Raw genomic sequence first — 26,433 nt, 5'->3', positions numbered from 1 at the left:
ATTAGACAGGGCGACATTTCATTGAAAGAAAGCCGAACAATTCTCCGTATCTTAAAAAAAAAAAAAAAAAAAATGAAACCCCATACATTCCTTAACAGCCCGATAGCCACCTTTTATCAAATCAAGGTAGATATATATATATATATATATATATATATATATATATATATATATATATATATATATATATATGACCGTAAACTCCACACGAGATTTCATCCCGCCTGAGCCCTTCGAGGGACAAAATTATACACCCCGCTACGCTCGGCCTTCGGCCTCGCTTCGCGAGGAATAAATGTTGTACCCGAGAGTTCAGCAGCTAAAGTTATTTTAAATGTATGTTGCGAAATGCACATGCAGATTATTCCTCTGGGCAGAAAGGATCAAGGAAAGAAGAGGAAAATTAAGTATAAGAATTTTTGATTTAGTAAATAAATAAAGACAAAACTTTTTTTTAACATTTTTTAATAATCCAGTTACTTTTGCATTGGTCAGCAAACAAGTAAAGACAGAAAGTTCTTAGAAGTGCACTGGTCTGATTTTCATCTCAGCTCTCTTGGCGGAGTAGTGATATCCTTTCCAGTGATACCAGTTGACACCATCAGCATAAGATGAGTGTTTTACCTTATGGTACAGTCCGTTCAGGTTGGAGTAATGACAGCTCTTGTACCACCAGGCTGCTTTGCGCATAACAGCACAGTTAGCGCTGGATGCGCTGTCATTATCCTGATCTTTGGTTGAAAAGGGGTAACCACGATGCCCAGAAAGAGAATCACCAGCAGTACCTGACAACAGAAAATGAGACTGATTTTAAACGATACAGAACTGAAGTCGTAGTCCTACAATTCCGAAGGCTTCAAGCAGTTGGAAATACACCCTATTAAGACTTCACTCCCCTCCATCGTTTTCATGTATTCAGCTTTACTTCCTTATAGTTACAACACTGAAGAACACACAAGTTGAAATTCTTTCTCGATTTCCAGCGTTTTTCGTTTTGATTTTTTCATTCAAGTTTTGATAATGTTTTGAACACAGATTCAAATTTTTACGCAAAGCAAGTCATCACCTTTACATGAACAAATAAATTTAATAATAAAACTGTTAACAAACAAAGAGTGACGTTAAAAATTGGTAAAATTTACCTGAGTAAGTTCCAAGGCTCAGCTGGTACTTAGTCCTCTCACTTGTAAATGCAAACATGTCGTACTCGGCGTAAGCAGTTTTTCCTGTAGTGTCTTCCAGATCAACTCGAAGCCTGTTCTTTGTTTTCGTCAGGCGGTGTATCTTTTCCAGACCCAGCCAAAACTCGCCATTCAGGTTACCGAAGCCACTTTTGTAGTCGGCCCAGCCGCGGTAGAAATTAACGGAGCCATCCAGTCTCTTCTGGAACACTGTCCACCCCCCACCGGCTGTTGTTTGGTCACAGAACACATCAAAAGCACCTGAACCATCAGGGTCGATTGTATAAACACCGCTGATTTTTTCTCCGGATTTGTACAGCTCAGCACAGTTCTTAGCTGTTGAACAGAGAAAAAAACTGACCAGTTTCCTTATTATCGCTACTTTAGAGATCGAAGCTAATTACTCCATTTTGACCGGTGCGCTATCGAAACTGAAAGATCAATTTTTGTAGACACAACAATTAATATTTCTTAAATTTTGCCATACATAGAAAAGACTGCTCGGCACCGAAACAGATTTTAACTTACGTTTCACAGGCGGCTTGTTCCCTTTGAGGATATTGATGCAGTCTTCCACTTGAGTTAGGGCCTGTTTACATGATTCCGGAATGACTTTCATTCTGGAACGAAACTCGTTCCGGAATGAAGTTCGTTCTGCATTTACATGACAGAGTCGACCGGTTCAACCAAAGGCATTTTCACGTGCGCGGTGTTCGCGCGAGATCAAAACAAGGTGGCGCATGTTTCGCGCGAGATCAAAACAAGATGGCGCATGTTTCGCGCAAACATGTTTTTGTGCCCATGAATGGCCGTATCTGAGTAATTTGACCATAGAGCTGCTTCTTTGGGCTAAACAGTAAATGCTATTACGTTACACACTTGCAATATGAGGGTTTTGGCGCAAATCCAAAAAAATGCGTTCGGGGCTTCGCCTGGCTCGCCTGCCGGCTTCGCCATTCTCGCCCCTCACTGTTTTTTTGGATTTGCGTCCAAAACCCTCATATTGCAAGTGTGTCGGGGTTAGATGACAGCCTTTCAACCCATGCACATGTATCTAGGCAAAGGCACCCTTTTAACACTTGTTGAGGACTGTCCTAAAACAAGTGGCCCCCGCCAAGCCCCAAAGAACAGGCGCGCCAGAATTATTTTTCAATTGAACAAATGCTCTTATTGAGTAAACGAAGATGGGAAGAGGGAGAACTGGAGAAATTAACTTGAGTGTAAAGAAAAACTTGAAAAGATCTCGTGGAAAAGCGTTTACAACCTACAAAAAAACTAAAGAAAATGAAAAACAAATAACAATCTTTTTAACAGACGAGCTGATTGAAAAAATAAAAAAACTAGACAGCAGTGTTGTCGCAAACGTTTTGACAAGCTAAACAAAACTTGCACGCTCCGGTGAGTGCATAAATTATCGAGTAACACAGGAAGTCATTGTTTACCCTGTGCCAATTGCGTGGGAAACCCCCTTGACGTAATCTAATTCTTTTTTTTTCATTTTGAATATTTTTAGCCGGAAAACAACTCAAACTCTTTGTATGTGTGTTGTAAGAGCTATGATTTATTCAACAACAATATTTAATTTGACTAACATGTAAATATACCGTGAAATATTGAGCTAAGAACTTTCTAGCACATAAAAGAACAATATAAGGTCACGGTATTTTTATTCACCAGGCGTCATTACTATTTTTAGTTAATAGGTTATTTCCCGATGTAATGACGTCTTTTGTGACCAATCACAGTTAAAATTATAACTTTATATTATTCACATAAGCTTTTTTGTATTACACAAGCAAGTATGGCCGATGTATAAAGACGTTTATCAAACCTTCATTGAAAAAGAAGCAAAGACACAGCTTACGGACATGAATCATTTGGAAACGACAAACGAGGGTCCGATTATAATATTTAACATCAGCTATTCGTACCTTTGCTTCACGAAACCGAAGCAATTACGGACAACAATCAGATGCCTGGTCGCGTGAAGTTTTATTGCAAGGTTAAGTATATCGGAAGCTTGAAGACGTTTATCAAACCTTTTTCGATCAAAATTAAGAAGATTTAACTCAGTTTATCGAAATGATTCATTTGTAGATGTCTAACGATAGCCTGATACAACTAAAGCGTTTTGCCAAACTTGACAAAAATCGGCCAAGTTACAAGCCTAATTGGAATGCAAATGGGTTACGCGTAACCCGAATTGACCAAAACTTGTCAAGTCATCAAAGGACAGACGCCGCGCTGCCATAAGATGTCCGCCGTTGTCAAGAAACAATTTACCTTGGATACCGTGGCCATAGATGTCCGCCGTTGTCAAGAAACAATTTACCTTGGATACCGTGGTCATGAATGTCCGCCGTTGTCAAGGAACAATTTACCTTGGATACCGTGGCCATGAATGTCCGCCGTTGTCAACGAACAATTTACCTTGGATACCGCGGCCATGAATGTCCGCCGTTGTCAACGAACATTTAACTTAGCAACTGAATAAAATTATTTTACTTAACACACTTGTAATGTTTATTGATTGCTTATTATATCATTAAAAAGCTGTTGATTTGCATAAGTCTGACGCTGTGGGACATTCACCCACACACACAAAAAAAATTTGCATGCATTGTTCAGACAAGCCCTTGACTGTGGGGATTAAATCAAGTGTTTATTTTTTTTCTGATTTCGACTCGGCTGAAAGTCACTTTAAGCGCGCTTTAACCTTTTATTTTGCCTCGTTCAGGCAAACAACAACCTCTCTTGTGATGTCTCGAACATTTTTTTGCAACTCGAACGACAATGCTTCCATCACAAAGTAAACGACAAGATGAGCGCAGACAATCATTCTTTTATAAAATGAAAAAATGTTTTATTGGACTGAAATTTTATTTCGAAATGTCGGTGGCACTTTCGAGAAGTTTTTTTTCCAATCTTTTGCGTTCTTCTCTCTTGATTTCTTCCCGAATTTTTCCGATGTCTGGCTGAAGTGAATTTGTTTGTTTTTTTGCAAAGTTTGAGCGTAAAGTATCTTTAAGTTGGCGATATTTTTGCATTTCTCGTGTGATAAGTTGAAACTCTTTGTCAGAAACAAGATTATCATTCAGAGCTTGTGAGACAGAGCTGTTTATCGAGTCATGTTTTGCAACAGCCAGAGCGAGGATTCTTGAGTGCTTATTAACTTTACGTTCAAGCTTTTTGTTGATAACTGACAGGCCAGTGGAAGCTGCGCCAGATATACCTGCTACTGCTGCAACAGGCGCGCCGATAACAATTCCAACACCAGTAAGTGAAGTCGCAACAGCTCCAGAAGACAGAGCTGCCGTCACGGCGCCAAGACAGACCACGGAATAGTGAATAACTTTCCGGACTTTTTTATATTTTTTTAACACAAGCCTGTAATGCTCAGCTTCAGCGGATATTTCTTTTTCAATTTTACTTATTTCAGTCAGCCGAAAATTCTCGGCATTTGTTGGGAGGCTTGGATAAAGTTGTGTTTCTTCGCGATCACCATAAGCAGGGGCACTCGGGAGAACATTAGCAGATGACATGGTCTCGTATACATAAAAGTTAATTTTGTATTTAATTTAATTCAATTCCAACTCATATGTAAGATTTGAGCCGTTAAAATCGAATGGCTTTCCATTCTCATCTCTAATCGAAAGAGTCAGAGATGATACATTTTCTTCAGCAGAAACGTCGCGCAAGACGTTAAAATGTGTATTTTGGTAATAAACTTTTTCATACGGTTTTCCACGTATGTCAAAAAACGCTAAAAGGCTTGATGGCTTACCATTTAGCAAGCTTTGTTGCTTGTCGATAAGGTCACAGTTGATGAAGTAATTTTTAGGATTTGAAACATTATTTACCTCAATTGTTTCAAAAAATTCCTTTTCAATACTTGCGTAATTCTCAAACCCAGGCAAATTAAAGAACTTAATAAGACTTTCATTCAGTCCAAAAGTTTTTAAATTGGGCTCTTTTGCTTTTATTATCAATGAACGGCCTGCAATGCCTTTTGTTACAGAAAACATGTTTTTCTCTGGAAATCCTTTTTCAAAAATACTCCCAATGTCATCGAGTGAGAAGTTTCCTTGCCGTATATAACGCGCCTTCTCTTCCTTGTTCACTTGTTTATAAAAAACTATTCCATCCTTTTCCAAACTATTCCAGCTGTTGTAAAGAGAACAACTTAAAAGCCGGATATAGCTTGGTTTTGGAATAGGCTGGTCAAAATAAACAGTGTTCGGATTTTCTTTTGTGGTGACAGTCAGCACAACCATTTTTATATTAAATAAAAAAAAAAAATGTTTAATATAAAAGAGGACCATGGATGCAAAAACAAGAGGTTTTATGAAGTGGATGAAAACCCCAGAAGCAACTACAATTTCTAAAGCGGCAAAAGACAATGCATGGAAACCTTTTCTTGCAAAATATCCAAACGCTGACCGAACAAAATTTGTTGCACAGGTTGAGTTCGCGTACAACCACACAGCAACGGCAGACATTTATTACAAGGCAGGGCAAGGCCATTTGATAAATGTTTTTGGCTCTGACAGCAAATATTGGAGCCCAGAGATGAAAAAAGCACTGGGGGTGAATCAAATTTCAGGCGGTTTTCCACAACAGCTGTCACCAAGCGGCGCAAAAGGCTCATCTTTGCCAATTCCCGCGGTTGGATTTCACGAAGCCGCACCGAGTTTGAAAAAAATATTTAACAGCCAAATCAACATCTACGTCACACCAGATCAATATTTCACAACGAAATTAAGAGAGATTTTTCAAAAAACAAAACTGAAGCATACATCAGGAAAAGAGTCAAAAAGGTGGCTTGCTAGCCAAAATATGGGCTATTGGCCACAGCAACTTAACTTTGCGGTATGGTGCGCGACAACAGGCTGCGGTATAAGTCGAGATATTTTCGATGAAGAGCACTCAGCTCTTAGCTTGCCACCGATTGTGCGTAATTTTTATCTTTTTCACGTTTATTTCACGATAAGGCGAATATTGTTTCAGATGGGGGGAATTCAGAGCGTAAGCGCCTTGCCAGGCGACCCCACTTTTAGCCAGTTCGACAACAAGTACGACGTGGCTTCTTACAAAAGAATATGCGCTGAGTTCGGTGTCGACCCGTCAAGCGATTTCCGTTTCACAACAGGCGCAAACCACGGACTTGGTAACGTTTATATCTGGATTACTAACATTGGACCAAACAAAACTGAAGCAAAATACCCCGATTACGATAAATTTTCGGATGAAGGTGGAACTGCAAGCAAAGGTAACTTGATTCAATACATCGAGCCAGACGACGCTGCATATGCACAGGCAGACTGGTTTTGTCCTAACGGCACTGAAGGGCTTACTCAGGCAGGTTTGTCGAGAGTAAACCAGTCGATAGAGGCTTTTGTCTACTGTATTCTCGGTTCGCAGGTGAACGTTCGAAGTAGCATACTTGGAACAGGCGGCCGTGCAAAGGAAGCGCAAAGTGAGTTCCTCGTGTTGGTTGAAGACGCTATAAGGCAACCTGATCTGGCAAAGTCGGTCCAAAGATACCAACTAGCCATCGACGAAGCTAAGGTTCGGCTTAACCTTGCAGTCTGCCCAGGTGCCTGGCTGATGCCCGCTCGTATGGTGATAAACACAGAAAGCGTTGTTGGTTACAATAACCAGCTTAAGCAGGCTGTTGTTGGGATGAAATTAGGAGTGAATGATGAGGTTAATAAAGCTACAAAAAAAGCAGCTCTTAAACTGATGGCGGGAGGAAAATCAAAAATCAACCCACCAAACAGCCACCCTTCAAATCCTATACACAAGAGCGCCACAGCAAAAAAAAATCAGGCACCTGCAGCAAGCGCTGCTGAAACACAAGCTAGGGACCTTTACGGTCCCCGTCCAAAGGACGGCAACGCGCAAAGCGCTAAACCTACGAAGGCCGTAGCCAATGATTCACACGAAATAAACAAAGCAACTGTCGCTGTTGGCGCGGTTGGAGCAGCAGCTTTGCTCTACACCCTTATGCGTTAACGTCTCTTTTTGATGTATTTTTCAACAAGAAAAGCAACCACAGCAAGGATAAGCAGCCAGGTGTGCTCTGCAAGAAATCCAATTACTTGACCAGCGGTTTTGAAAAGAAATTTCGCAATCGAGCCAATGAGACCAGGCAGAGCTGATGCTACCTTTGAGCCAATATCACTTAGGCCTTTCCCCAACGCTTTGCCGGTTGCCTTCAACGCGTTTGTAATGGCTCCAATAACAGAACCAATCGTGACACCAGCAGCAAGAAGTATTGCTGTTACTGTCACGCCATATTTTTTGAAGATCTCTTTGATCCTCTCACGAAGTGGAAGCGCCCTTTCTCTTTCTGCAATCTGCGTTTGCAAACGCCCGAGCTCCTCGGTTCTTTCTGCAACTCTTTCTTCCGCAGCTTGTTTGTCAGTGGGGGATGCATTCTCATCCTCTATAACAGCTTGATCTTCCTCGTTTTGTTGCTTCAGCTCGGCTTCTTTCTCTTTTAGATCATCCAACGCTCTTGTGTCGTTGAGCCTTTCTTGCAAAGTGTTTCTTCTGCTCTCTATGTCAGCGAGGCCTGCCCTTAGTTGGCCGACTCGTGTTTGTTCTTTTGCAATCTGCTTAGCTTGTTTTTCAAGAGCAGCAACTTCTTTTTTTTTGTTTTCAAAATCCTTTTCAAGATTTTTTTTCAGTTGCTTAAGTCTGCGTAATTCTGATTCATTTTCAACATTTGACCCAAGTTGATCCATCTTGGCATCTGTTCGCTCGATTCCTATTCTGAGATCTTCTACTTCTTGGGTGGCTTTTTCTCTCTGCATGTCAATTGTTTCTGCCTGTTGTATTTGACTTTCAGCTTCTCTTAATCTTTGACGTTCATCTCTTATGCTCTCATTGTCTTGAGCAATAAGATCTTCAGCTGACGGCCCAAGTTCATCTTTGAAGCTGTCTAAAAAGTTTTTCATGAAGCCTGACTCATTATCTTTTAGAATCTTGTACTCGCCTTTTTTAGTTCCTATAGCAACAATTTTCCCCTCATTTTTCCCAGTGCCTCTTCTAATTCTAATTTTTTCAAAATTTGCTTTGGGGAATTTGCCTTTTATCGTGTCTACAGCTTTTTTAAGTTTTTGCCGCAAAAAACTTTCTTTTTGAAGATCACTTATCGAAGGGGTTCTTTCAAGAAAAGGTGTTTCTTCGTAGGATGTGTCTGGCAGCCCGCTCTGTTCGTGCTGCATCGTTTGCATTTCATGTTGTTCACCCCCATGGTAGGGTGTGGATGCCTCCCCGGGCTGAAATGGTCGGGTTGTGTCGACCTCTTGTTCCTCTTCATCATCGTTATCTCTGTTGTGGTCAAGATCTTGGTCCAAATCAGGGTCCTCGAATCCAAAATCACCACCACCTGTTGCCATCGCTTAATTTATATATATATATTTTTAAATTAAACTTTTCAATTTAACAATAAAACCAATCGAGAGATGGCTGCTGTTCAAGAAAACCTTCGACCGGGACGCACAGAGAAAATACTCGGCGCACTGAAAGCCGAGCGCGCGGTAAAACGAATCACTTTTGACCGCACAGAAGCCAATCCAGAGGAAACGTTGTATGTTTCAGTGCCCAAGCTGAACGAAAACGAGGTCATTGTGCCTGGCTCGCTGGCGCTGCGCTTCAACATCGACTTGAGCGGAGGCCATGCCAACAACTTTCTGGTTGACAACGTCAGCCGAGCTCTGGTCGACGATTTTGTTGTAAAGTACGAAGGCACCGTCGTGCAGGACACGGTTGGCTATGACATCTACAAAATATTTGAGGATTTTTTCCTTTCGCAGGAGGAGCGCGACGACAGGGTGCCAGAGGGCATTCAGAGCGAGGACCTTAACAAAATTCGCTCAAATGCTGGCGATAAGAAAACTTCAGGAGTTGAAGCAGAAAAAAAGCTGAATGAGCTATATGGTAATAAATACCGCATCCGTCTGGATCACCAGATTTTAACTGACCATGGGGCATTTTATCCTCAGGCACTATACAACGATCTTGTGTTCGAACTGAAGCTCGCGGCAGCCGAACATGTGGTCAGAGGCTCAGATACAACAAAACTGAAATACAAGTTGACAAACATCCAGCTGGAGTACGAGATGATAAGAAGCAAGGAAATTGCAGATGAAGCGTTCAGCGCTTATTCGGGCGGCAAAGAGTTCGCTTACGACCACATCCAGCGTGTTAAAGTGGTGACTTTTGCAAAAGGCTCCGACACACGTCTTAATCTAAGGGTCAACCCGCAGAGGAGGTCCATGAAAGGTATCTTGCTCCTATTTATTGAGCAATATAACAAAGGTGCAAGGAGCTCGGAAAAGTACATTAACCCGGACCTTACAAAAGTAAGCATCACTGTCAACGGCTCGCCAAACATGCTGTACAACAACGGCATCGAAGGAATGGACATTTGGGGAGAAGTTAAAAGATTCTACATGAAAGAAAAAAATAAAACGCAGCACATGACTCTGCAAAAGTTTTACACAGAAGACAAGTTTGGCCTTCTTATTGATCTGCGTTCCATGGCTGACCACTCGATGCACGGAAGCGGCACGCGCCTTGTGAACACAAAGGACGGTGTCCAGCTTGAGCTAGAGAGGAAAGCAAGCGGCTCAGGTAATTTGAACTGCCACATTTACGTAATCAGCGACGCCCAAATGAATATACTTGGCAGGCAGTTAGAATCTGTGCTTTTATAATGTGTGCGTAAATCGCACACACTTCCCCGCAAGGGGAAATTTTTTCTTTGAAAAAGTGTACCTTAGGTACATATACGAACGAAGATGGATCCTGCCAATATACCCTTCAACGCCCTCATTGTGGGACCAACGAACTCAGGAAAAACAAGATACGTGGTCAATCAGCTTTGTGGCCCTTTCCGAGGCAAGTTTGACTACATCGTGCTCATCTGCCCGACTTTCGAGCACAACAAGACTTATTATCGCTTTGCTGAGGAAGATATTCGATTTTTTGTTTTCATTTGCGAGCAGCACGAGGTGGAATCTTGGTTAAGGCTTTCAAGATTTCTTTTTGAGGGTACGAACACGCTTATCATCCTCGACGACTGTGCTGCTTCGAAAGATGTAAAAGGAAGAACAGGGGAGTTGGTGAATCTTGCTTTCTCTGCTCGCCACGCAGGCTTGAGCATATGGGTGTTAACTCAAAAATTGACAAGCATAACATCCTCATTCCGCGAAAATGTTGCGGCAATCGTTTTCTTTTACACCCCCTCTGCCAAGACCACGAAGGCAATCTTTGAGGATTACGCTGGCGAACTTGCCAATGAGGATTACAAAGAAATCATTTTAAAGCTAAAAAAAAATAAGTTTTCGCATCTTGTCATTTCTCATCGCCACCCTTACGGCACAAAATTTTCTTATTGAACATATTTTTTAGAGTAATAAATGGCTGACCCGTTCGCAACTTCTCCTCCCGAGAGCGTCAAGGGCGCAGCAAGTGAACAAGAATTAGCTTCCGTAATGGAACTGCTAGGAGCTGAACCAGAAAGTACAGAAAGCGCTATGGCACTCATTCAAGGCCCTGACATTCCTGCTTTGCGTGAACAGCTTGCAATCCTTGTTTCAACAGGAAAAGCCAAAGAAGCAATCGGTGTGCAACTGACACACGAGCAGGTGAAGCGCTTGACAGATAAAGAAGTTGAAAAGTACTTAAAGAGATATGAGGCATACGTTGGATCCAAAACAACCGACAGCTTGATTGACAGCTTTATTTTTCTTGTTACCAAAGCCGTTGGTATGGCCGTAAATATCAAGGACGTCAATGATTATCAAAAGGAACTCAAAAACGACTACATTATCAGTAAAGAGCTGTCCACTTTGGCAGGCGGTCTGGCTTTGAAATGCGGCCGCTTTCTTGCCGTTGCAAATGCTGCGCTCATCACAACAAAGCACATTGATTTAAACGAAGCTACAAAGTCGCACACTTCGCTGTGCGAAACCAAAGGTGCTTCCAAAGATGCGGACACAAACACTACTGAAGATTTTTCTGAGCAATGCTAAGAAAATGCTAAGTAATTACTGAACAATGCTTAGCAATTGCTTAGCAAAAAATCTTGCTGAGCAATTTTCTATTTAAATATTATTTTTTTTTATTATAAATGGCCGAGCTCGAACCAACTCCGATCGCTCAAGAAGAACAGAAACAAGTTACTTCAACAACTCCAGCAACAAAGCCTGCCAAAAATCCAAAGCGAGTTGCTGCTGGCAAGCTTGCAGCTGAAAAAACAAAACAGGCTCGTGAAGCACAGAAAAAAGCTGCTGTCGAGGCTGCTGCAATAATTGCAAAAGAAAAGGAAAAGAAATCTGCTGCTGCAAAGCTGTCCGGAGGACGGGGACCACAAGGGTCCCGAAATGTAACACCACCGGCCGTAACGGAACCAGCTCCGCCCGAGGCTCAGCCGCAATCAAGCGGTCTCACCACAAATCAATGGATATCTTTGCTTGGTATCGGCGTTGCAATCGTTACAACTTATGTGAAACGCGAAGACATAAAAGCCTTTATAAACAAAAAAAGAAGTCCAACATTTAAAGCTCCGCCAACTCTTATAACTGATGACACACCAGGGGTCCCAGAGGAACCCCGCGCTTTGCGCGTTACAGCAGAAAGTATTGGAAGGGTTGCAACGCGTTCTTCAGACACGCCTTCGACAATCCAAAATGCCATTAGACCTCGCAAACAAAGAGGAATCCGTCCGATGGATTAAAAAATTTCTTTTGAACATTTCTTTTTCATTTATTATACCGACAATGTCCCTTGGTTTTATTCTTGACAACCTTGTTAAAGGTGCAGCTATGGCTGGTATTGCATTACTTTGGTTTGAATTTTCCAAAACTTGCGTTAAAACCGCTATTCGGGTGCAAAAGGATGAGGATACAATTTTTAAAAGAGGTATAAAAAAAACAAAAGAAGTTGAATCTGGTGAAGAAGTTGCAAACTTTGCTTCGCAAAACGGTGAAGAATAAACAAAAAAATTTTTCAATTGAATATTTTTTATTATTTTATACTGAACCGCCATGTCTGACAACAAACTCGTAAAAACACTCATGGATGCCGCGACTCTCACTGGCCTTGCCGCCGGAATCGGCTGGGCTGCCAAAAAAGTTGTAAAAGAAAACTTCACATCCGACCCAAGCAGCAGTTTTATGAACTATGTAAAGTTCACAGCCGTCATGGCTGGCAGCGTTGCACTTAAACAGTATCTCGAGGACCAGAAAATTCTCCCAACCAATTAAAAAAAAATTAGAATAGTATAATAACAAAATGGCAAGCGTCGCGATTATGGCTGGCGGAGCTATCTTGAACGCTGCTGCTTTCATTGGCGGCAACTATCTTGCTCGAGCTTTGGGTGGCGGAGATGACGCCGCTTTGAAAGAAAAAGAAAGACACGACAAAGCTCTCGAGGCTTACCAGGCAGCTTACGCGAAGTACTCTCGCGACCGCACGAAGCTTCTCGACTGGATCGAAACCAACAATGAGATCAAACAGCAAGCGAAACAAAACTTTACGAACACAGACTACGCTTTCAAACTCTACAACCAGGCACATCCTGACAAACAAATGATTCCTCCGAAAGAACCCGAGTTCTCTGATTTTTATCAGCCAAGCGAGCAGCAGAAACAAGGTGAACTGATGTTTGTTGGCGCAGGCGCTCTTGCTCTTGGGTACGCTGCCTTTCGGTTTCTTTAAACGTTTCTTTTTTTTCTTGTATACGCATGGATGCAAAGATCTTTGCGGAGCAAAACTTTTCGAAGAAAATCTCGAAAGTCTACTATAGCCCCCAGGGCTACTGGAAGGGAATTGCAGCGATAAAAAAATTAGCCGAGGCTGCCAAGGTTTCCGAAGATGCCGCAAAAAAGTGGCTAGTTAAGCAGGCCCTTTGGCAGATCTACCTTCCGGCACCACGATACGTTCCTCGCCCAAAATTCGATGTTTCTTCTCCTAACGCGGTCCACCAGGCGGACCTTCTTTTTCTGCCACACGACAAACTGCCGCGAGGGCGAAAAGTTTACAAATACGCTCTGACTGTTGTTGACGTTGCCAGCCGATTCAAAGAGGCCGAGCCTTTGACCTCCAAAGATTCAACTGAGGTTGCAAAAGGTTTTCAGACAATTTACAGGCGAAGTGCACTAAAATGGCCACAGATGCTGCAAGTTGACCCTGGTCGCGAATTCATGGGAGCTGTTACCAAAGAAATGGAAAATCACAAAACCTATATTAGACGCGGGCGTGTTAACATTCACAGAGATCAAGCTATTGTTGAACGTTTTAATCAAACACTGGCAGGGCGCCTGTTTGGTTATCAGTACGGTGTCGAGATGAACCTGCCATCTGGCCAGCGGTCGACAGCGTGGGTAAAAAGGCTACCCGAAGTTGTTGCCGCTCTGAACAACGAAGTAACCAGTCTTACTGGTAAGAAACCTGCTGCTGCAATCAAAGAAAAGGCTGTTTCGTCAAAACCGTCCTCAAAATATACAAGACCTGTTGGCAAGAAAGAAAAAAAACTCCCCTCTCTCGTTAATGTGCGCTATCTCTACCAACCTGGCGAGCTGGAAGGCGGCGTAAAAAGGGCTACAGATCCGATTTGGTCATTAAAAGTCTACAGCATTGAAAGGTCTGTTACTAAACCTAATCAGCCAGTTCTTTATTACTTGCACGATGGTCCAAAGCGCGGCTTCGTGCGTGAAGAATTGCTTGTTATTCCTCCAAATACACAGTTACCACCAAGCCCTTAGTGCTTGAGCCCCTTGGGCACTCCTGAGTGGCTTTTTATTTATTAAAGCACTCTAGAGAGACCTTTGCTTGGCGGCTAGTTAGTTTTTTCACTCCCTTTTATGGGGCGGTGGGCTCTTTTTTTTGCCCCTTCTCTGCAAGAGCTTCGCTCTCGTGCTCCGCACCCATCCGATAGTGCCCATATGCCAAAGTGTTTATCCCATCTTCATTTATCCATCTCTTTGTGTCAAATGGCGACAGCGATTTTTTGTTTACCACTATTGAATGCATCTCGTGGGCATAGCTTCTTAGCATGTGCATTTCGTGAAAGCTTTCCTTGTTTTGAAAAAGTGCATCTTTGAAGTCTTTATGATTTATCTCATTTTTCGTCACGCACTCTTTCACCCCCTTTGCCTTTTTTATATTTTTTTCGTCCACTTTCAGCGTGTTACAACATTTTGACTCACTTGCTTTCGGATGTTTCTCTTTTATTTTTTTGACCAATTCTTCGTCGTTTGCCATTATTACCTGCATTTTTTCCCCTTCGCAAGTGCACTCTTTTATTTTTGCCTCAGGAAAGTTTTTCTTTATTTTTTCGATTTCATTTTCGCTTTCACCTTCTGTCATTATTGAATACATTTTCGGCCTCAAACAAACACACTCTGAAATCAGTTTTCCTGCGCATTCGTCTTTCATTTTCCCCAACACCTTTTTGTTTTCTTTCGAATAAAGTGAATGCTCTTCGGGGTAGTCGCTTGTGTCGTACTCGCCGATGTTTTTTGCCATGTCCGCGTAAACGTCTTCTGTTTCTATCACAAGCAAAAGGCTGTCTGTGTCTGTATACAAAAGCTCGCAACGCTCCCCGTACTCCTTTTTCAGATGGTTGTAAAAGAAGTCATACATGCATAGCTTGCTTACGTCAAGGATAGTCATGCCTGTGTAGACCGGTTTATTGAGAAACAGCTTACTTTTTCGCATGTCTATTCCGACAAGATCGTTTGAAAACATCACGTGCCTTGAATACAATGGACTTGCGACCAATTTTCTTATTTTATTTGTCTCGTCGCTTCTTACTATTCTTATGTCTACACGGTTTCTCAGGTTTTCCATTGTTTTTCCAAAAACCGAGTTGTTCATTAGCTTGTAAAAGGTCTTTTCAAAGTTGTTTTTTGCTTTTTTTCGGAATTCTGTGTTCATCCGGATGTAGGGCTCCATCCAGCATTCCTGTTCAAACTCTAAAACCCTGTGCACTTTTTTGAGTTTCATTCCCTGTTTTAAATAAAACTGCAAGTTTCGGTAATGCACGACGTAATTGGTTTTGTCTTCAAGCGTTAAAACAAGCTTTTCAGTGTTTGGGGGGTTTAATTCAAGATCATTCATTAATTTCTTTTGGTAAGGCGAATACATTTCTTTGTCTATTTTCTTTTTCTCTGGCGCTAATGGGTAACTGTCGTGAGCGTCATGCAGCTCTTTCGGATATTCTAACTCCACCTCCATAATCCATCCAGTTTTTGCATGCTCTTTTTTTGTCATTATTTCTTTTTCTGTTGGCATAACCTTTTTCCATCTAAAACCACTTTTCGGAAGCGGCTTGCTCATTGCCCACCCGTAAAGGTTATTCGCATCGAGATACATTATGTATTTTTTTGGTTGACTCGGATCAAATCCCTTAACATATGGGTTGTTCGCCTTTGCATATCTCTTGCTTACCGACGAAATCCCGCCTCTTATTCCCCTTTCGACGAAGAGGTGCATTTCGTAGTCTGTGAGTAACTCAAGCTCCACACCTGTCTTTTTCAAAAGCGCATCCCAAGAAAGACCTGGCGACGTGTAATAATTTGCGGGATCCAGATTGTACTTCTCAAGGCATAATTTTCGAAAGTTTTCAAAAACGTCCGCTAACAGGGTAACGTCCGTTTTGATATACAAATCGTGGTAGTCTCCAAGATTTTGGCAGCCAAAGGTTTCCCACACTTTTTGCGCGTGTGCATACTCTTTGTCTGTTATGTGCTCGCCTGTAAGTTTACTGTAGAACTTTTCTTTTTTCGGCAAAGTTGTTTCTTTAAATCTTTCCCATGAGTCCATGTATTCATAGGGATAAATCCCCTTTTGTGTTAACAAGCCAAATTTTTCTATAAAAATGGTTTTTGCTTCTTTGTATCCTTCATCTGTTATGTGGATGTTATTGACAATTTGCCATTTTTCTTTAGTTTCGTCCCCACCTTTAAAAAAACTTTCACTCAAGTTGTTATAATTAAATTCCTCCCACACTTCAACGTATTCGCTTGGATATTTTCCGTTGTCTAACAACAGTTCACTTTTTTCAAAGAAAACCTTTTTCGTCATATTTAATGCATCCTTCGGCGTATCTTCTACAAGTTTTTCAAGCTTTCCAAGTAAAAAGTTCAAAGTGTCAATAAACCTTAAACCCCCCAGTGAAAATGTAATGTATTTTTCCATGTTGTTTGCAACACACTTTACCTCTTTCTGTGCCTCTTTTGAAATCTTCGAAATTGACTGCATCAAATGGTGAGCATCGTAGCCACTCAGGTTATGAAATGCAACTGGTATTTGAATATTTTTTGGATTTATTTTCATCATTAAGTTACACACGTTGTGCGCGGCTCCTCGAAAATTGCCTGTTATGTGACAATGATCCCTCACCGCATCCTTGTAGTTCGGCTGGATAAGCGGCTCTTTGCACGCTAGGCAGTTTTTTTGGTTTTCAGCGGCTAATTTGTGTGATTTTTTTTCAAGCTTTTTTAGCTTATAATGGTTCCCGCTATTAAGAGTATTCGCCAATTCTATTCTTTCGTAATAGCATTTTTTGTGTAACTGTCCTAAGTAACCAAACTCCTTTTTATTAGATTTAAGCCAAACCGGCAAAGAGTCTAAAAAGTTTTGTTTCACCAACGATTTTTCGCAGATGTGGCAGTTTTCGGCTTTTTTAAAGTTTGCCCAGTCTTTTTGCGTCATAAGGAGAGGTTTTGGCTTTGACAATTCATATCTTATTTTCTTTTCTTCAATTAAAAGACAGTTCAAAAATACTTCAACGGCGTTTTCTCCTCTGTAAACGAATGGTTTTTCGTGTTCACCATCACTTCTTACACGCGTGTAAGCGAATCCGCATGCCTCGTGCTTTTCTGTTTTGTACGTGTAACTTTTCTGGCGGTTCTCGGGCGTTTCTCGGCGCTCTTTTTTTAACAATGCCTCGCCGTCGGCGTAAATCGTATAAGGCGCTTTCATTTGTTTTTGGTAGTTTTTAAAAGAAAGGGTGTTTTTCTCCTCATCTGGCATTTCGATTCTTGTTGGCTTGCCTTTGACCCCATTGCAATACTTTTTGTGCTTTTCAAGCAAGTCTTCTCTTGTAAAATTTGTCAAACACATCATGCAAAAGTGTTTTTTGTTACTGTGTTTGGTTTGGTCGTGTAACAAAGCGCTAATTCTTTTTATAAAACAGTAGTGCTGTTTCAATCCTGACTCAATCAACATAAGGTTTATACGGGGTATTTTGTTTTCTTTTTCGCTTTGTCTGAGAGGTATCACACACCCGTCTTTCAAGTGCCACCCAAAAACATTTATTGCAAGGTTTCTGTTTTGCGCCTCAAGCCTGTCAATCTGCTTTAGGGGTGTCGGAAAATCGATTCCGTTGTAGTTTATGCCGTCATCAACGGGATATTTACTTGTTCTTTGAGGATCTTTTCCGTTCGCAGGCGGGAATAAAGCAGCTCTCAAAGCCCATTTTAAACACTGGTTGTCACTGTTTTGCACGTTAATAATTGCTTTTTTGTTTGCCAGTTTGGGAGGCAAAGGCAAGTAAGTTCCTCCGCGCAATGGCCGATAACGCGCAACATAGGTGTACGCCCTTGTTATTCTTTCAACAACCCACCCCGAGCCCCTCTCCGACCAAGCCTCGATTTCTCCCTTTGCTTTGTCAATAAATTCGTCAAACTCTTTTTTTATTCGGTCTTTGGTGTTTTTTGTAAAAAGACGCGGTTCTCTTTCTCTGAAATAGTGCTCCATGTGTTGCGTAACTCCGTTTCTTTTCATCGAAAATTTTACTTTAAGCCCGAAGCTTGCTTTTATGTCATTCAATTCTTCAATTTCACTTTCCAAAAGATCATAAAACTTTTTTTTGTGTTTTTTTGCAAAAATTAAAAGATCTTTGTTGTTTTTTTCGGTTTCGGGTATGTCCATTTTCCATACTCGGAGCCAATCGTTAAAATCGGTGTTGGCCAGTAAAAAAGACAAATTTCTTTGCGGGTTTCTTTGAAATTCACGGAGGTTTTCCTCCATCATAGCTTGCAAAACTTCTGACGAATATCTTGCAGCAGCCATTTGGTGCATATACAAAGTAAAAAATATTTGTTCAATTGAAAAATAATTCTGGCGCGCCTGTTCTTTGGGGCTTGGCGGGGGCCACTTGTTTTAGGACAGTCCTCAACAAGTGTTAAAAGGGTGCCTTTGCCTAGATACATGTGCATGGGTTGAAAGGCTGTCATCTAACCCCGACACACTTGCAATATGAGGGTTTTGGACGCAAATCCAAAAAAACAGTGAGGGGCGAGAATGGCGAAGCCGGCAGGCGAGCCAGGCGAAGCCCCGAACGCATTTTTTTGGATTTGCGCCAAAACCCTCATATTGCAAGTGTGTACGTTTTTTCGCTCTGATTTTAAACTGTGGAGTCCGTATGCGGTTTCATGAGTTGCGATTTCATCTCGGAACGAATTTCGTTCTGTGTTTACATGATACCAGAATGAAATGTCATTCCAGAACGAAACTTTCATTCCGGAATGAAAACCGGAATGAACTCATTCCGGAATGACTTGACTTTCGTCTTGGTATCATGTAAACAGATACAGAGAAATGTATGGGGATGGAATGAACTCGTTCCGGAATGAAAGTCATTCCGGAATCATGTAAACAGGCCCTAAAGTTGTTTCTTCATTTCTTGAACGAAAGTTTCAAGCTTCTTGCTACAATGCTTTGTGGCTTCAGAATTACATGGGGTGCCATTAGCGCTATTTCCTGGCTTAGCTGAAGTTTAACTCATCACAAACAACGCCAAGAACAACAACCTGCAACGAAAACCAGAGGAAACACAAGTCATTGTACGAATTTGATCAAAGTCCAACTTAACCGTAGTTAACTGTGTCACGGACTGGTGAAAAAGCGGATGTGACTCATCTTTAGTACAACAAGGTGTCTGCGTCACTGAGTTCGTTCCAAGACAATTTTCATGTTTTCGGATGCATCTTTTATTGAACGATCTTTTGACAGCTTCAAAAATGATGGCAACTTTGTAAAGAACAATGCTACCAACAAGAAAAAACATTCCGACTTCTCTTTATGTAAAAACCCTATTGCTAATTTGCCTTCATGTAACAAACAATTCAGTATCGATCTAAAATTCGATCGAGAATGTTTTACTTTTCCTTCGAAAATGTGTTACTACAGTTAATAAAATTGTTATAAATTTGCCCGCAGTCTTTTTTCAAAAAGCGGTAGAAAACGTAACAAAAATAGTGTCTCCGATTTTCAGTAGCGATTTGATTAAACATGAACTGATATACTAGTATTTTTGTTCCGGTCAGTAGCGTTACCCTGTCTCTTTGTTAAGAGGACCTTAGAAACTTTGAATAGTAGGCCATGTCCTTAGCCAATCTTGGGACTGACTGCTTTTGACTGGTAGGCTCAAACATCCTCTGTCCACCGTAGTCATCGCAGCGATATAAAAGTTAGCCTTTCACCTCATCCATTTTCAGCATTTTCAAATATGCTTTGAAATCTTTATTTTCATTCTAAACTGGTCTACATGTAAATAATTTCAAACACGTCATATTTTGGCCTTGGTATATTAACTAAAAGTATCATCTGATGTGACTACCGCACGTTCCCTTTTCAAAATGCTCAAAACAAAACGCGCAAAATGCTCAGTCAAAAGGATGATTACAGATCGCGTTTATGACTTTTGAACGAGAATTACTAAGAGAAACAGAGTTTAGGTTAGTTTAATGCTTTAAATGTCCAACTAATAAATGTATTTTGAATTTGCTTGCTTGCTTATCAGTTTATTGAGCCGAAAATATTACATGTAATACGTGAAACAGGCAGTTTCTGACAGTACAGTCAACTCCGGATCCCGCCTTGCGGAAACCCCGTTATTACGGACAGGAGTTGAAGTCCCGACGAGTAAGAATAACCGCTGAAAATAACTCCCTCTATTACGGGCTTTCTCTGTAACGGGCACAGAGTTGTGGTCCCGAAGGTGGCCGTTATAGTGAGAGTTGACTGTAATAAATTTGGTTCAAAAAATATTTTGAATACCGAGTGTGTGTTAGCCTGCATGCTGATATATCAGTTATTTCTGAATCGTTTTGATTCACTTTGAAGCAAGATGCGTTCGGGAGCTTTCCATTTCATCAAGAGTGCATAACGATCGTCTCAACTTTTTGACAAAAAAATCCAGCGATTCATAGCTTCGAGTTAACTTCTCGTAAAAAGCCTTTTGTTCAACTTGAGCGCTTTTGAAATTGTTTGAAAACCTTAAACAACCAGTCTTCGGGATGACGTTTTAGAACTAGAAAAACATTTCAACGACGACTGCTTTATTGTTTAGAACAAAAAACCATTTCATCGAGTTCTCTAAATGGAAATTCATCGGAAAATAGTCCAAACATAATTTAATATCGACTTTCAAGCGAGTTAGGATAATTTGAATATCGTTAAAACACTGTTTTTGACATTCTACTGTAAATTCTCAATTCCGGTCTGCCACTGTTAAGGTCAAAAACCCTGTAAACAAGTGCCTATGGCATGTACTACCCGAGAGTTTTAAAATATTGCCGTTTCCTCATTTTTCTTGTTGCCATATTGACCATATTTAACGCGGCCTTTTGCTGATTTGATTTGTAAATTGTAAACTAAAATATTAATATTTCGACTTTATTTTTACTTGTAACTTTTTACCTATACTTTTACTTGGCAGAAAGTTTCGTCAACTGTTTTTGGATTTAAGTTTTGCTTTTAAGCGCACCTTGAGTATCAATTGCTTTATTTAATGAACGACCGCGTTTAGTCGATCTTTGAATGCACGCGAGAATAGAATAGTAGAATAGTATGCGCGACATTTTTTGGCTGAGAAAAAAAATCAAACTAACTAATAAAATATCAAATACACGGCAATTTTCGAACGAAAGACAGTTTTTCACTAACAAGCAATACGTTGATTAATGTGGATTCTCTGCAGTTTGATTTGAGGAAGACAAAAGAGGTTGAAAAAATAAAGTCTGAAAACCTTGCCTGATTAGTGGACCAGTTCGTAATGTCGACGTAATCTTTGGAATGACTGCTATTGTTAACAACACCGAGACCATAGCTTAAGAAGTCCTTTTTTCTGGGGTCCAAAAGAACGTTATTCCTTACAGCTTAAAAAGTGATTTTGTCAAAATCTTTAAACATAATAATAATAATAATAATAATAATAATAATAATAATAATAATAATAATAATAATAATAAAAATAAACAAGTTCGTTTACTGTTTAACGCTTGTCGCCCTGACAGAAAACAAAATATTTGAGAAACAATTGAAACTGAGCAAAAGGAGCGTTCACGCTTCTTTAAAAGATCATTTAAATAGAAAAAGCCTTCAAAAAGGTAGTTAGGCATGATTGTTGCTAGAAATCGCAAAATTTCCATAAGACTCAAAATAACTGACACAGTTTTAATAATCTGAGAAATGCCCCAGGCAAAATTGAAAATATTTCTGCACTAAAACCAAAAAAATGGTATTATTCCTACGCGACTTGCTCCCGTTGCTGACATTTTCAAAAGTATAGTTTTAGTTTACAGTGTAGTAAAGTTTATTTTGCGAAAGCGATACCAAGCTAGCGAAAAAAACTTAAACGTGGACATGACTACTGAGCACAACTCGTCGCCTTTTCGTGTTTGGAGTATTAAATCACGGCTTTTAAACAATAGAACCGTTTAATTTGTTTATCTTTTGATTGAAGCTGATGACCAAACTGGCCAAGAAAAAATAATTTCGACAACGTTTGGAAACATATCTCAAAGACGGTGACTTAATAAGACTCAATCACCTATCATTCAACATATCGGCTTTTTCCAAACTTAATGAATCGACAGCATTCATGTGGATTTAAGAAACCCTAGCTTGTCGATCAAGCAGGCTATTTCAATATTTGAAGAAAAAAAAAGAAGAGTAACTCGAGATACAAACATGTAGCTGACAATTATTGAAATAAAATATAAGTGGCTAAACTGAGTGGATTTAGTTTGAAGATCGAAACAATTTACCTCAATGAAGTTCACATAGTTAACACAGCAATGAATTCGTCCTACATTGAATACTCAATTTTATCTCGCGCAGTGAACATTTTGGAAATCAGTGAAACTGGACTTACCTTTCGCACGAGCCTACAGGTCCGTGTTACAAAACACTTGCCAAAAGCGGTTTAAAACACCTTGTCTAAGTTTAGAGAGTCACAAACCCTGAAAAACAATGAATATGCAATCATATTGAGAAGAGGTCCCTTGAAGCAGCAGTGCCATGTGATTGGTATTCCTCCGTTAAAGTCTCTCATAAGAAGCTACCAAGAATAAGGGAAAGGTAGCCACAGATGTGTCACATTATCATTCAACTTCCTGTCTTATTCTGAGCACAAACAAAAGGCCACAAAAAGTGTTTTTATTAGTTTGGAGCTGTGATGGCGGTCTTTAATATTATTTTCACTGCATTTGGTAAGAGATATAAAGAACTGACATCTCTTTGAATATTATTTTTTAACATTTGTCATCACGTCACTAAATATACACATTCGTTCCGTTTCTTTTTTTATTTAAAAATACGTACCAACTGATGACTGAATTAAATTTACAGAGGCGTGAAGAGGAATAGTTATGTAATTCAAGTAATTCTTTAAAAGTGAAGGACTTTTAAAATGTCTTTTCTTTTAAACGGCGATTTCACTTTTTACGCTCATTTTTAACTCCGGATGCAAAACAGAAACTTCATATTTAATCGGCACGTCAACCATGAGCTGTTTTGAAACAAGTCAGCTGTGAAGTGACTACATGGTTATGTCTGTTACTATTCCACAACACCAGACCGGGTTTGTGCCGCACAACTAAAGGGTGAAACCAGTTGAAAGCAAAACTGATTAATATGTCATATTTCCTTGCTGTCTTATTTCGTGGTCTTAAACTGATGCTAAATTATGCAATAGTCATTAATGATTTGATGTGTCGAGATTTGCATAGCAGACTGCTGTCGACTAACTAAGAACATGTTCTAAGGTTTATTTTGGCACAACTTCAACCTTGAAACGTATTGGATTTTTTCTCCTTTCCTTCTGATTGTCACGTGTCGAGTTAAAACAAATGTTCCTGGAAACCACTTGCCTCTCTGTGTTGTTGTATTGTTGTTCGTCCTTCGTATTCGAAGATGACCAAAAATCTAGATTCTTCGGTGAGTCAGGAGCCTCTCTGTAGAATCTCACTCAATTGCCTTTTTCCTTTTGTTCTTGAAGGACACAATTTCCTGTTTCTTTTTCTTACCGAGATATTGAAGGAGTCACCAGCGTAATATATAGAAAAAATTAGTGATTACTATCATCCATATAACTGGCCGGACTCTCTGCAAAGAAAGCTGGTTTCATATCAAAATACAAAAGTGCGAAGAAGGCTGGGTTCATATAAAAATACAGAAGTGCGAAGATGAGCGCCAGTAGTTAGTACTTATCTGCTTAGTTCGAGGTAAACGATGTCTTCTGTTAGAGTTCCCTTCGTGAATATCCTGTGGGGGCATTAACTCGTTAGTTATCATTATCTTATTATTTGTGTGTTGATCCTTAAGACTTCAAGGGGCCACAGACAGCGGTATAATAAACTTAGTATGCAGCGATGCAACCAGGATCTAGGAATACCAAGTACTACGTCACGTAAGCCCGCGCTCTAACAAATCAGCAGTACAACAACTATAAGTAAAGACTTCATACGTATTGTCATTATTGTTATCTTCTCTCTCTTCAAAATAAACGGCAAAACGGTATCTCTCAGTAAACTGATAAAAACTGCTTGAGCTACTTTAACAGGTTGTGAACTAATACGAGCTTTCTCTGTGGTGGGTGACTGCATTTCTTCAGCTGATGGAGATATAAGTTTGGTTCATACTTTCAGAGAGGCTCTCTGTGGTTCATTCTGCAGTCTTCACCAGGTCCCTCCTGTTTCCCCTGTACACTCTTCCTTGCAGGACAACTTCATATGATCTTGGTGCAACTTGTTTGATTACTGTGGCTTTCTTCCATAACTTCTCCTTGACGGTCGGTAACGGCACCATTATGGTCACCACATTGCAAGTCAACTACCGCTCTGGTCCCTCTGTTGTGATGGCGTTTTTGATGTCGCTTTTTTCTCTCACCTTGTCCTTCGTACCTTCCACAATCTTGGGTTGCAGCAGTGTTCCAGCTGTTAGCAGGAGTGTCTTCGTGCGTCTTTCAAACAACCTATCAACTGGCGAAGTTCCAATGCTGGCTGGTGGTGCTTTACGCCAATCAAGAATGGGTCATCGCCTTGGTTACTAATGTCTTGGCTGACATGACAGCATTCTCAATATTCCCATTTGACTGGGGATAACGGGTTGATTACGTTTGAATATCAAACTGCCAATCTGATGGAAACTCTAGCTTTTTAAAGCTAGAGTTTAAAACTTTCTTTGCACAAACTGTGTGGCCCTTTGTCGCTATAAATCGTGTCTGATATGCAATGTTGTGGAAACTGGCATTTGAGGTACTTGATAATAGTGCTTGCAGGTACCTGATTTAACTCACCGAGGACAAAGTAAGAAATATCACACAACAAAGTTACTTCGCTGGTGTTGCCAAAATACCTAAGGACGGGTTATCTTGTGATCACCTTCTTTACTTGCTTTACTGCATTTTCGTGTATATCATCCCAATGCCATTCCACATCTCTACTATCAAGACGGCATGTTAATAGCTCTGTCACATCAGACAGGTTTGATAGGAATTTTCCAAGATACGTGATCATTCCAAGTAGTACTTTCAAGGCTCAGTGACAATCAACAGGGATAGGCATCCCCGAAATTACCTTGGCCTTCCGTTTGGCTCAGGTCTTCAACCATCTGGGGTTAGCAAATAATCAATACACGATACTTTTTACTTTCTTAACTGCAACTTCTTTGGATTCGGCTTGATATTCTTCACACGGCAACGTTCGAGGAGGGCAATTGCTATCATAATTTGAAAGTGCACTTTCACAGTTATCACGTTCACCAAACAGAGCGAATTGATATTTTTCTAACTTTAATATTCTCCTTGGTATGTGCATATATAATAACTATTTGTTTTCAAACAATGACTCATTTACTGGTCAAAAATAGTCTTATAGACATGAAACACGAACTTGACCAAAATCCCTCGTCATTATGTCCCCGTGAGTTAACAACATAACATCAGTGAGAGACTTTCAGTGTTAGAACCCTAGATACCAAGAGACCGAGAGACCAAGAGTCGACCAATAACTGAGAACCATAGACCAAGAGATCCACGGACTCAGAGACTGAAAAAAAAACAAAGACCCAAGAGACCTGTAGTTCTAAAGATCTAGAGAACCACTGACCTGCATAGGATTATCTAGAGAGTTGGAAAACTAAGGACCTTAAGACTTAAAGAAACACATACCCAGAGCCCCAGAAAGCCAGGCATTTAAACTCGATTTGAGACCTAGAAGCTGAAAATCCTCGAAAACCAGACACTCAGAGATCTAGAAAACCATGCAAAAGCAGAGACACTATTAGGCAAAAGGAACTTAGAGACCAAGATGCAGAGAACATACCACCCAAAGACATAGAGAGATTAAGACCCAGAGACATAGAGCGATTAAGACCCAAAGACATAGAGCGATTGAGACCCAAAGACATAGAGAGATTAAGACCCAAAGACATAGAGAGATTAAGACCCAAAGACACAGAGAGATTAAGACCCAAAGACATAGAGGGATTAAGACCCAAAGACATAGAGAGATTAAGACCCAGAGACATGGAGGGATTAAAACCCAGAGAAAAAGAGAGACTGAGCCCCAGAGACAGAAAAACTCTTCTTTAAACTTTCTGTTTTTGGTTTCTGAAGCGCTTAACTTTAGTTCGAGTCTCTGAGATTGTAAACAGTACTGTCACGAATCAGGTTAAATACCACAGTTAGGTACTCTGGAGCACTGTTATGCATAAATTTATGCAATACGGTCAATACGATTACACTGTGTTGGTGACGCCGAACTCCAAGAGGGTCTCATTGAAGCATTTTTAAAATATCAACGGATCTTGTTTCCCAGTCACTTTGAGTGATAATTTGAGCTGCCCGATTGTAGAGTTTATCGTTTCTGTCTGAAAGACTCTTGTTTAGACCTGCCCAGACTACGTCATAGTAATCGAAATCAGACCTAGAAACATGGCGAAA

General features: G+C 40.4%; 1 protein-coding gene and 1 long non-coding RNA gene across 2 annotated transcripts; one reads left to right on the top strand and one right to left on the bottom strand.

The window, feature by feature from the left end:
* Positions 1 to 476: 476 nt before the first annotated feature.
* Positions 477 to 23,833, bottom strand: LOC144641584 (ryncolin-1-like). The gene is made up of 5 exons (XM_078500623.1): positions 22,363 to 23,833; positions 18,871 to 19,015; positions 1,710 to 1,764; positions 1,143 to 1,517; positions 477 to 785 (listed from the first exon to the last, which is right to left on the bottom strand). Exons 2-5 carry the CDS (start codon positions 18,883 to 18,885, stop codon positions 520 to 522), a joined length of 711 nt encoding a protein of 236 aa, XP_078356749.1. The 5' UTR covers positions 18,886 to 19,015; positions 22,363 to 23,833; the 3' UTR covers positions 477 to 519.
* LOC144641653 (uncharacterized) lies at positions 2,184 to 3,694 on the top strand. The gene is made up of 2 exons (XR_013568589.1): positions 2,184 to 3,183; positions 3,279 to 3,694. It is a non-coding gene; the product is annotated as an uncharacterized LOC144641653 (long non-coding RNA).
* Positions 23,834 to 26,433: the final 2,600 nt, after the last annotated feature.

The sequence above is a fragment of the Oculina patagonica genome, chromosome 2, assembly GCF_052425735.1.
Source record: "Oculina patagonica isolate OP01 chromosome 2, crgOcupat, whole genome shotgun sequence".
Lineage (NCBI taxonomy): Eukaryota > Metazoa > Cnidaria > Anthozoa > Scleractinia > Oculinidae > Oculina > Oculina patagonica.
Note: the sequence above shows the minus strand (reverse complement) of the source record. Positions and strands in the feature narration are given on the sequence as shown.